Consider the following 11,305-nt stretch of genomic DNA (forward strand, 5'->3'; position numbering starts at 1 on the left):
TACTGATGAAGCCAGTGACTGATGTGGTGTACTCCTCAATGCCATCGGAAGAATCCCGGAACATTTTCCAGTCTGTGCTAGCAAAACAGTCCTGTAGCTTAGCATATGCGTCATCTGACCACTTCCTTATTAACTGAGTCACTGGTGCTTCCTGCTTTAGTTTTTGCTTATAAGCAGGAATCAGGAGGATAGAATTATGGTCAGATTTTCCAAATGGAGGGCGAGGGATAGCTTTGTATGAGTCTCTGTGTGTGGAGTAAAGGTGGTCTAGAGTTTTTTATCCTCTGGTTGCACATTTAACATGCTGGTAGAAATTAGGTAGAACAGATTTAAGTTTCCCTGCATCTCATCACAAAATGTATCCAAATCGTCTGCCTGAATTACTGGATGTGAAAAGGTGTTTGCTGGAACACACACCTGCTTGTTGTTCCTGTCAGACCAGATCGGCTCAGTTCAATTAACAATGCCAGGAATGCTGTTACCCACACTCTTTTGGCATTTCCCTATACAGCCATCCATCCAACATACAGAGACAGATCAACACACAACGTTTAGGGAAGTACTTCTTCTTTATTTTCACAAGAAAAATGAGAGAAACAGTTGCATTCATACATTCATACCAGCCGATTAGCTACTATACAGTGGTGTAAAGTACTTAAGTAAAAATACTTTAAACTACTACTTAAGTAGTTTTTTGGGGGTATCTGTACTTTACTATTTATATTTTTGACTACTTTTCTTTTACTTTACTACATTCCTAAAGAAAATAATGTACTTTTTAGTCCATACATTTTCCTTGACACCCAAAAGTACTCGTTACATTTTGAATGCTTAGCAGGACAGGAAAATGGTCAAATAAACACACTTATCAAGAAAACATCCCTGGTCATCCCTACTGCCTCTGATTTGGCGGACTCACTAAACACAAATGCTTCGTTTGTAAAATTATGTCTGAGTGTTTGTGTGCCCGTAGCTATCCGTAAATTAAAAAACACAAGAAATTGGTGACGTCTGGTTTGCTTAACATAAGGAATTTTAAATGATTTATAATTTCACTTTTGATACTTAAGTGTATGTTAGCAATTGCATTCACTTTTTATACTTAAGTATATTTAAAACCAAATACTTGTAGACTTTTACTTGAGTAGTATTTTACTGGGTGACTTTCACTTTTTACTTGAGTAATTTTCTATTAAGGTATCTTTACTTTACACAAAATACACAAGAATAAAGAACAGAATTACTAAGTCTCTGCATCTTCATCCTAATAGGAAAAAAACTAAGCAACAAATGTTTTTAATTGACTGACATCCCTAGCACTGGGCCAGTCATCTGAATGACAGGAGAGATGACCAGTGGGGCTATGTTTCTTTCACCATCAGGATATCCACAGTGGAAGTATGGATAGAGTTTCTCAGTGAATTTGTAGCCAGTGAAAGAGCAGATGTGAGATCTGGCAGTGACATCGACATCACAAATGGAGACCCGACCCTCCTCATAATCCACAAACACCCCCACCTTCTGGGGCTTCTTTTTCAGGTGCAGGAGTACTTTGGAGTCATTAGCCTCATAGTAATTATTTGTACTCAGCCCCAAAGTCCAGAGTCCATCCTCAGGACTCAGTGGTAACCACCCCTGCCTATTGATCGACTCAGTGGCCACTCCTAAATCCCATTCAGTCTTCCCCTTCACTTCTACCTCATAGTAAGATTTCCCTGAGGAGAAACCCTCCTTTCCCAGGACGCTGTACATATAAGTAAACCTCTTTGGGTTCTTAGAGAGATTCTGTGATTGGTACCCACACCTCACTTGTTTCCCATCCACTGACAGGATTAGTTCAGGATATGCTGTATCAGGGTCCAGAGTCACATCCACAGCATACTGCTGAATAATCTTAATCTCAGCTTCAGACAACTTCTTCAGCTCATTCTCCATCTCATTATGAAATCTCTTTACCTCATTCGTCAGTTTGTCCTCCAGCTGAGATACAGCTTTCTTCATGTACCCCATGGGCAGGTGGCTTTGAACACTGATCTCAGACCAGTCCTTGGTCTTTACTGGGAGACACCAGAATGGGATGCTCTGAAGGAGTTGATGGTCCTTGGTGTGTAGGAGCTGCCCCAGCTCAGAGCTTATCCTCTTCAGCTCAGTGATTTCTTGCTCCAGTTCTTTAATGAGACCTTCAGCCCACCTATCTGCAGCTTCTTGCTTCTGCTCAACCACACCAATGAGCTCAGCCTTACATTTCTCAATGGAGTGAACTAGAGCGGTGAAAACCTGCACTTTGTCAGATATCTCCCTCTCAGTGTGTCTCTTGCTGAGATCTACTGAGTGTTCAATCTCCTTAACCTTCTGCAGTCGCTCCTGAATCATCTGTTTCACTTTTGCCTCTGTCTTCCCAAGCTGAGCCTTCCTTTGGTCACATTCTTCTTCCAGAGGTACGGTGTTGTGAGCCTTGTGGTCAGTCTCAGAGCAGAACTGACACACACATGTCTGGTCAGTCCTACAGAACAGCTCAAGGAGTTTGTTGTGCTTCTTACAAATCCTGTCTTCAAGGTTCTTTACAGGGTCGATCAGTTGGTGTCTCTTCAGGGCTGGGGCTATCTGATGAGGGTCCAGATGAGTCTCACAGTACGAAGTCAGACAAACTAGGCAGGACTTCAGAGCCTTGCGCTTCCTGCCAGTGCAGACATCACAGACCACTTCTCCAGGCTCTGCAGAGGAATCCTCTCTGTCTCTCACTCTCAATCCCTTAAAATGATCTGCAACGCCTCTGAGTGTTCTGTTGACATCTGGTTCAGGTCTTCTGTGGAATATCTGCTTACACAGGGGACACTGGCACAGGTCCGTGTTATCCCAGTATCCATTGATACAGGCCTTGCAGAAGTTGTGTCCACACGGGATGGAGACTGGATCAGTGAACACATCCAGACATACAGAGCACTGGAACTGCTCTTCAGACAGGAGACTGCAGGGGGATGCCATATCTGGAAGACATAATGAACATAAACCATAAATAACCCCCAAACCATAGGCTAAATCAGTTATTGGAATGAGTCAGCTTTTGATAGCTTTGCTTACTAAACATACAGTGCCTTCAGAAAGTATTCATACCTCTTGACTTATTCCACATTGTGTTGTGTTACAGCCTGAATTCAAAATGGATTAAACATTTTTTTTTCACCCATCTACACACATCACCCCATAATGACAAAGTGAAAACATGTTTTTGACATTTTTGCACATTTATTAAAAATGAATTATATATTTACATAAGTATTCACACCTCTGAGTCAATACATGTTAGAATCACCTTTGGCAGTGATTACAGCTGTGAGTCTTTCTAGGTAAGTCTCTAAGATCTTTGCACACCTGGATTGTACAATACTGCCACATTATTATTTTTAAATTCTTCAAGCTCTGTCAAGTTGGGTGTTGATCATTGCTATACAGCCATTTTCAAGTGTTGCCATAGATTTTCAAAGTAATTTAAGTCAAAACTGTAACAAGGCCACTCAGGAACATTCAATGTCATCTTGGTAAGCAACTCCGGTGTGTTTTAAGTTATTGTCCTGCTGAAAGGTGCATTTGACTCCCATTGTCCATTGGAAAGCAGACTGAACCAGGTTTTCCGCTAGGATTTTGCTTCTACTTAACTCTATTTTGTTTATTTTTATCCTAAATAACTCACTAGTCCTTGCTGATGACAAGCATACCAATAACATGATGCAGCCACCACCATGCTTGAAAATATGAAGAGCTGTACTCAGTGATGTGTTGTGTTGGATTTGCCCCAAACAGTATTCAGGACATAGATGGCGCTGATAGATAGGGCGGCCATGCTCCTAGCTCCTAAACAACTTTGCAATATTTTGGTTTTCTATGGGTTATTTCTTACATTATTAGCCCAGCAAAATGTTTGTGTTATTACATACAACCGGGAAGAACTTTTGGATATCAGAGCGGTGGTAACTTACCAGCATTACCAGCATTACAACCAGGAATACAACTTTCCCGAATCAAATCCTTTGTTTGTACCCCCCAGGGCAATTGAACTGATTCCAGAGGCTGATCCAAAATGCCGGCAGAGAAGAGGTAATTGGAGTGGTCTCCTAGTCTGACTCAGGAGGCGCGCACACCACCCACCACTTTCCGAGTATATTACTCGCTAATGTTCAGTCTCTGGATAATAAAGTTGATGAGCTCAGGATGAGGATTTCCTTCCAGAGAGATATCAGGGATTGTAACATACTCAGTTTCACGGATACATGGCTCTCTCGGGATATACTGTCCGAGTCGGTCCAGCCAGTTGGGTTCTCAGTTCATCGCGCAGACAGGAATAAATACCTCTCCGGGAAGAAGAAGGGCGGGGGTGTTTGTTTCATGATTAACTACTCATGATGTGATTGTGATAACATACAGGAACTCAAGTCTGTCTGTTCACTCAACTTAGAATACCTCACAATCAAATGCCGACCAATGTTTTAATTTTAAATTTAAATTTAATATTTATTTCTTATATATTTCTTTTGTTTTCTTTTTTAAATTTTTTATTTAATTTTTTATATTTGTACATTTATTTATTTAATTAAAAAATTAAAAAATTTGCCGACCATATTACCTCCCAAGAGAATTCTCTTCGGTTATAGTCACAGCAAGCCGATACCATGACGGCCCTCAAAGAACTTCACCGGACTCTATGCAAACTGGAAACCACATATCCTGAGGCCGCATTTGTTGTAGCTGGGGATTTTAACAAAGCAAATTTGAGTAAAATGCTATCGAAGTTCTATCAACACATTGACTGTAGTACTCGCGCTGCTAAAACACTCGACCACTGCTACTCCAACTTCCGGGATGCCTACAAGGCCCTCCCCCGCTCTCCCTTCGGCAAATCTGACCACGACTCCATTTTGCTCCTCCCTTCCTATGGACAGAAACTCAAACGCAAACCACCGCATTTAACCATGGCAAGGTGACTGGGAATATGGCAGAATATAAACAGTGTAGTTATTCCCTCCGAAAGGCAATCAAACATCAGCAAAACGTCAGTATAGGGACAAAATGGAGTCGCAATTCAATGTCTCAGACACGAGACATATGTGGCAGGGTCTACAGACAATCACAGACAACAAATGGAAAACCAGCCACGTCGTGGACACCGACGTCTTGCTTCCGAACAAGCTAAACACCTTCTTTGCCCGCTTTGAGAATAACACAGTGCTACTGACGTGGCCCGCTACCAAGGACTGTGGGCTCTCCTTCTCCGTGGCCGACGTGAGTTAGACATTCAAGCGTGTTAACCCTCGCAAGGCTGCCGGCCCAGACGGCATCCCTAGTCGCGTCCTCAAAGCATGCGCAGACCAGCTGGCTGGAGTGTTTACGGACATATTCAATCTCTCCCTATCCCAGTCTGCTGTCCCCACATGCTTAAAGATGGCCACCATTGTTCCTGTACCCAAGAAATCAAAGGTATCTGAACTAAATGACTATCGCCCCATGGCACTCACTTCTGTCATCATGAAGTGCTTTGAGAGACTAGTCAAGGATCATATCACCTCTCCCTTACCTGACACCCTAGACCCACTTCAATTTGCTTACCGCCCCAATAGATCCACAGACGATGCAATTGGCATCGCACTGCACACTGCCCTATCCCATCTGGACAAGAGGAATACTTATGTAAAAATGCTGTTCATTGACTATAGATCAGCATTCAACACCATAGTACCCTCCAAGCTCATCATTAAGCTTGAGGCCCTGGGTCTGAACCCCGCCCTGTGCAACTGGGTCCTGGACTTCCTGACGGGCCGCCCCCAGGTGGTGAAGGTAGGAAACAACACCTCCGCTGCACCTCAACACTGGAGCCACAGAAGGGTGCGTACTCAGTCCCCTCCTGTACTCCCAGTTCACCCGTGACTGCGTGGCCACACACGCCTCCAACTCAATCATCAAGTTTGCAGACAACACAGTAGTAGGCTTGATTTCCAACAATGATGAGACAGCCTACAGGGAGGAGGTGAGGGCCCTGGGAGTGTGGTGCCAGGAAAATAACCTCTCACTCAATGTCAACAAAACAAAGGAGCTGATCGTGGACTTCAGGAAACAGCAGAGGGAGCACCCCCCTATCCACATAGACGGGACCGCAGTGGAGAATGTGAAAAGATTCAAGATCCTCGGCGTACACATCACTGACAAACTGAAATGGTCCACCCACACAAACGGTGTGGTGAAGAAGGTGCAACAGCGCCTCTTCAACCTCAGGAGGCTGAAGAAATTTGGCTTGGCACCTAAAACCCTCACAAACTTTTACAGATGCACAATTGAGAGCATCCTGTCGGGCTGTATCACCGCCTGGTACGGCAACTGCACCGCCTGCAACCGAAGGGCTCTCCAGAGGGTGGTGCGGTCTGCCCAACGTATCACCGGGGGCAAACTACCTGCCCTCCAGGACACCTACAGGACCTGATGTCACAGGAAGGCCAAAAAGATCATCAAGGACAACAACTACCCGAGCAACCGCCTGTTCACCCCGCTATCATCCAGAAGGCGAGGTCAGGACAGGTGCTGGGACCGAGCTGGGACTGAGAGACTGAAAAACAGCTTCTATATCAAGGCCATCAGACTGCTAAATAGCCATCGCTAGCACATTAGAGGCTGCTGAAATCACTGTCCACTTTAATAACGGAACACTAGTCACTTTAATAATGTTTACATATTTTGCATTACTCATCTCATATGTACAGTGAGGGAAAAAAGTATTTGATCCCCTGCTGATTTTGTACGTTTGCCCACTGACAAAGAAATGATCAGTCTATAATTTTAATGGTAGGTTTATTTGAACAGTGAGAGACAGAATAACAACAACAAAATCCAGAAAAACGCATGTAAAAATGTTATAAATTGATTTGCATGTTAATGAGGGAAATAAGTATTTGACCCCCTCTCAATCAGAAAGATTTCTGGCTCCCAGGTGTCTTTTATACAGGTAACGAGCTGAGATTAGGAGCACACTCTTAAAGGGAGTGCTCCTAATCTCAGCTTGTTACCTGTATAAAAGACACCTGTCCACAGAAGCAATTAATCAATCAGATTCCAAACTCTCCACCATGGCCAAGACCAAAGAGCTCTCCAAGGATGTCAGGGACAAGATTGTAGACCTACACAAGGCTGGAATGGGCTACAAGACCATCGCCAAGCAGCTTGGTGAGAAGGTGACAACAGTTGGTGCGATTATTCGCAAATGGAAAAAACACAAAAGAACTGTAAATCTCCCTCTGCCTGGGGCTCCACGCAAGATCTCACCTCGTGGAGTTGCAATGATCATGAGAACGGTGAGGAATCAGCCCAGAACTATACAGGAGGATCTTTTCAATGATCTCATGGCAGCTGGAGGAATTGGAGGAGGAGGAATGCTGCCTATGACCTCAAGAACACCATCCCCACTGTCAAACATGGAGGTGGAAACATTATGCTTTGGTGGTGTTTTTCTGCTAAGGGGACAGGACAACTTCACCGCATCAAAGGGACGATGGACGGGGCCATGTACACTCAAATCTTGGGTGAGAACCTCCTTCCCTCAGCCAGGGCATTGAAAATGGGTCGTGGATGGGTATTCCAGCATGACAATGACCCAAAACACACAGCCAAGGCAACAAAGGAGTGGCTCAAGAAGAAGCACATTAAGGTCCTGGAGTGGCCTAGCCAGTCTCCAGACCTTAATCACATAGAAAATCTGTGGAGGGAGCTGAAGGTTCGAGTTGCCAAACGTCAGCCTCGAAACCTTAATGACTTGGAGAAGATCTGCAAAGAGGAGTGGGACAAAATCCCTCCTGAGATGTGTGCAAACCTGATGGCCAACTACAAGAAACGTCTGACCTCTGTGATTGCCAACAAGGGTTTTGCCACCAAGTATTAAGTCATGTTTTGCAGAGGGGTCAAATACTTATTTCCCTCATTAAAATGCAAATCAATTTATAACATTTTTGACATGCGTTTTTCTAGATTTTGTTGTTGTTATTCTGTCTCTCACTGTTCAAATAAACCTACCATTAAAATTATAGACTGATCATGTCTTTGTCAGTGGGCAAACGTACAAAATCAGCAGGGGATCAAATACTTTTTTCCCTCACTGTATATACTGTATTCTATTCTACTGTACCTTTCTTTCTAAAACTAGCCGCCGAAATTGTCGCAACCCCTATTACTAGCCTGTTCAACCTCTCTTTCGTAACGTCTGAGATCCCCAGAGATTGGAAAGCTGCCGCGGTCATCCCCCTCTTCAAAGGGGGTGACACTCTAGATCAGGGTTCTTCAATCCTGGTCCTGGAGGGCCGAAACACTTCTGTTTTTTATTTCTACCTGGTAGTTAATTGCACTCACCTGGTTTTCCCAGGTCTGAATTAGCCCCTGATTAGAAGGAGAGGATGAAAAACAGAGGTGTTTCGGCCCTCCAGGACCAGGATTGAAGAACCCTGCTCTAGATCCAAACTGTTACAGACCCATATCCATCCTGCCCTGCCTTTCGAAAGTTTTTGAAAGTCAAGTTAACAAACAGATCACCGACCATTTCGAATCCCACCGTACCTTCTCCGCTATGCAATCCGGTTTCCGAGCTGGTCATGGGTGCACTTCAGCCACGCTCAAGGTCCTAAACGATATTATAACCGCGATCGATAATAGACAGTGCTGTGCAGCCGTCTTCATCGACCTGGCCAAGGCTTTTGACTCTGTCAACCACCGCATTCTTATTGGCAGACTAAATATCCTTGGTTTCTCAAATGACTGCCTCGCCTGGTTCACCAACTACTTCTCAGATAGAGTTCAATGTGTCAAATCGGAGGGCCTGTTGTCTGGACCTATGGCAGTCTCTATGGGGGTGCCACAGGGTTCAATTCTTGGGCCGACTCTTTTCTCCGTGTATATCAATGATGTCGCTCTTGCTGCTGGTGACTCTCAGATCCACCTCTACGCAGACGACACCATTTTGTATACATCTGGCCCTTCATTGGACACTGTGTTATCAAACCTCCAAACGAGCTTCAATGCCATACAACACTCCTTCAGTAGCCTCCAACTGCTCTTAAACACTAGTAAAACTAAATGCATGCTCTTCAACCGAACGCTGCTTGCACCCGCCCACCCGACTAGAATCACTACTCTTGACGGGTCTGACCTAGAGTATGTGGACAACTACAAATACCTAGGTGTCTGGTTAGACTGTAAACTCTCCTTCCAGACTCACATTAAGAATCTCCAATCCAAAGTTAAATCTAGAATCGGTTTCCTATTTCGCAACAAAGCCTCCTTCACTCATGCTGCCAAACATGCCCTCGTAAAACTGACTATCCTACCGATCCTTGACTTCGGCGATGTCATTTACAAAATAGCCTCCAACACTCTACTCAGCAAATTGGATGTAGTCTATCACAGTGCCATCCGTTTTGTCTCCAAAGCCCCATATACTACCCACCACTGTGACCTGTACGCTCTTGTTGGCTGGTCCTCACTACATATTCGTCGCCAAACCCACTGGCTCCAGGCCATCTATAAATCACTGCTAGGCAAATCCCCGCCTTATCTTAGCTCATTGGTCACCATAGCAACACCCACCCATAGTATGCGCTCCAGCAGGTATATCTCACTGGTCATCCCCAAAGCCATCACCTCCTTTGGCCGCTATTCCTTCCAGTTCTCTGCTGCCAATGACTGGAACAAATTGCAAAAATCTCTGAAGCTGGAGACACTTATCTCCCTCACTAACTTTAAGCATCAGTTGTCAGAGCACCTTACCGATCACTGCACCTGTACACAGCCCATCTGAAATTAGCCCACTCAACTACCTCATCCCCATATTGTTATTTATTTTGCTCATTTGCACCCCAGTATCTCTATTTGCACATCATCTCTTGCACATCTATCATTCCAGTGTTAATACTAATTGTAATTATTTTGCACTATAGCCTATTTATTGCCTTACCTCCATAACTTGCTACATTTGCACACACTGTATATATATTTTCTGTTGTATTTTTGACTTTATGTTTTGTTTTACCCCATATGTAACTCTGTGTTGTTGTTTTTATCACACTGCTTTGCTTTATCTTGGCCAGGTCGCAGTTGTAAATGAGAACTTGTTCTCAACTGGCTTACCTGGTTAAATAAAGGTGAAATAAATAAATAAAAATAAATAAATCTTAGTCTATGCCACTCTGATATTGCTCGTCCAAATATTTATATATTCTTAATTCCATTCCTTTACTTTAGATTAGTGTGTATTGTTGTGAATTTGTTAGATCTTGCTTGTTAGATATTACTGCACTGTTGGAGCTAGAAACACAAGCATTTCTCTACACCCGCAATAACATCTGCTAAACACGTGTATGTAAACCAATGATAGATAATTTTTTTGTATTTTAAGAATAATGACTAAAGGATTTCACCCCAAATACAGTATAAATGTGTGAATGGTGTTAGAGTTATAATGTAGTGTCAACCCACTAACAGAGGGGGAGGAGTTAGAAACAGCTGAGAAAGCATTCCAGGGTGAAGGGGACTGAGGAGCTGTTTAAAGGTGAGCGGAGCAAAGTGCCTTTGTGTGTCAGGGGGTATAAAGGCTGTGTATGTATTTTTTGGCGCCAGAGCTCTCCATGAATAAAAATACAGATCATTCTTGCTGGTTGTGGACCTTGAATCATTTATGATTAAAACCAGATCCTTACAACCCCTGGTAATGATTCAAGCTTAGGTTGAATTAGAGATAGAAATTCTCATGACAACCAATAAAATGTGATTTGATGTCTATGCCAAATATTTTGCGGCTTTACTTTAGTGCCTTTTTGCAAACAGGATGCTGTCACGCCCTGGCTCTGGGGACTATGTTATGTTGAGCCAGGGTGTGTAAGTCTATGTTTAATTTTCTATGTTGGTCTGAGTGACTCCCAATCAGAGGCAACGAGTGTCAGCTGGGTGTCTCTGATTGGGAGCCATATTTAACTGTTTGTCTTGCACTTTGTGTTTTGTGGTTTCTTGTTCCTTTTGGTTTGTGTATCGAAGGACTTCACGTTTCGTTCTTTGTTTTGATCGTGTGATCTAGTCAATAAATATAAATATGTTCACCCGCAACGCTGCGCCTTGGTCCTCTCTGTTCGACGAGCGTGACAGAAGAAACCACCTTAACCAGACCAAGCAGCGTGTTCAGGAGCCATCGCTGGCAGATCTCCGTGGCAACCTCGACTGGATCAAGCAGCGTGACGAGGAGAGAGGATGGACGTGGGAGGAGATGATTGCGAGTCTGGCAAGAGGG

At 43.8% G+C, this 11,305-nt stretch overlaps 1 protein-coding gene across 1 annotated transcript; it reads right to left on the reverse strand.

Moving 5' to 3' along the window:
• Nucleotides 1–1,024: 1,024 nt before the first annotated feature.
• LOC121533267 (E3 ubiquitin-protein ligase TRIM39-like) lies at nt 1,025–3,055 on the reverse strand. Its single transcript, XM_041839084.2, has one exon. It carries the CDS (start codon nt 2,983–2,985, stop codon nt 1,297–1,299), a length of 1,689 nt encoding a protein of 562 aa, XP_041695018.1. The 5' UTR covers nt 2,986–3,055; the 3' UTR covers nt 1,025–1,296.
• Between the last annotated feature and the right edge of the window lie 8,250 nt (nt 3,056–11,305).

The sequence above is a fragment of the Coregonus clupeaformis genome, chromosome 20, assembly GCF_020615455.1.
Source record: "Coregonus clupeaformis isolate EN_2021a chromosome 20, ASM2061545v1, whole genome shotgun sequence".
NCBI classification, from domain to species: Eukaryota; Metazoa; Chordata; class Actinopteri; order Salmoniformes; family Salmonidae; genus Coregonus; species Coregonus clupeaformis.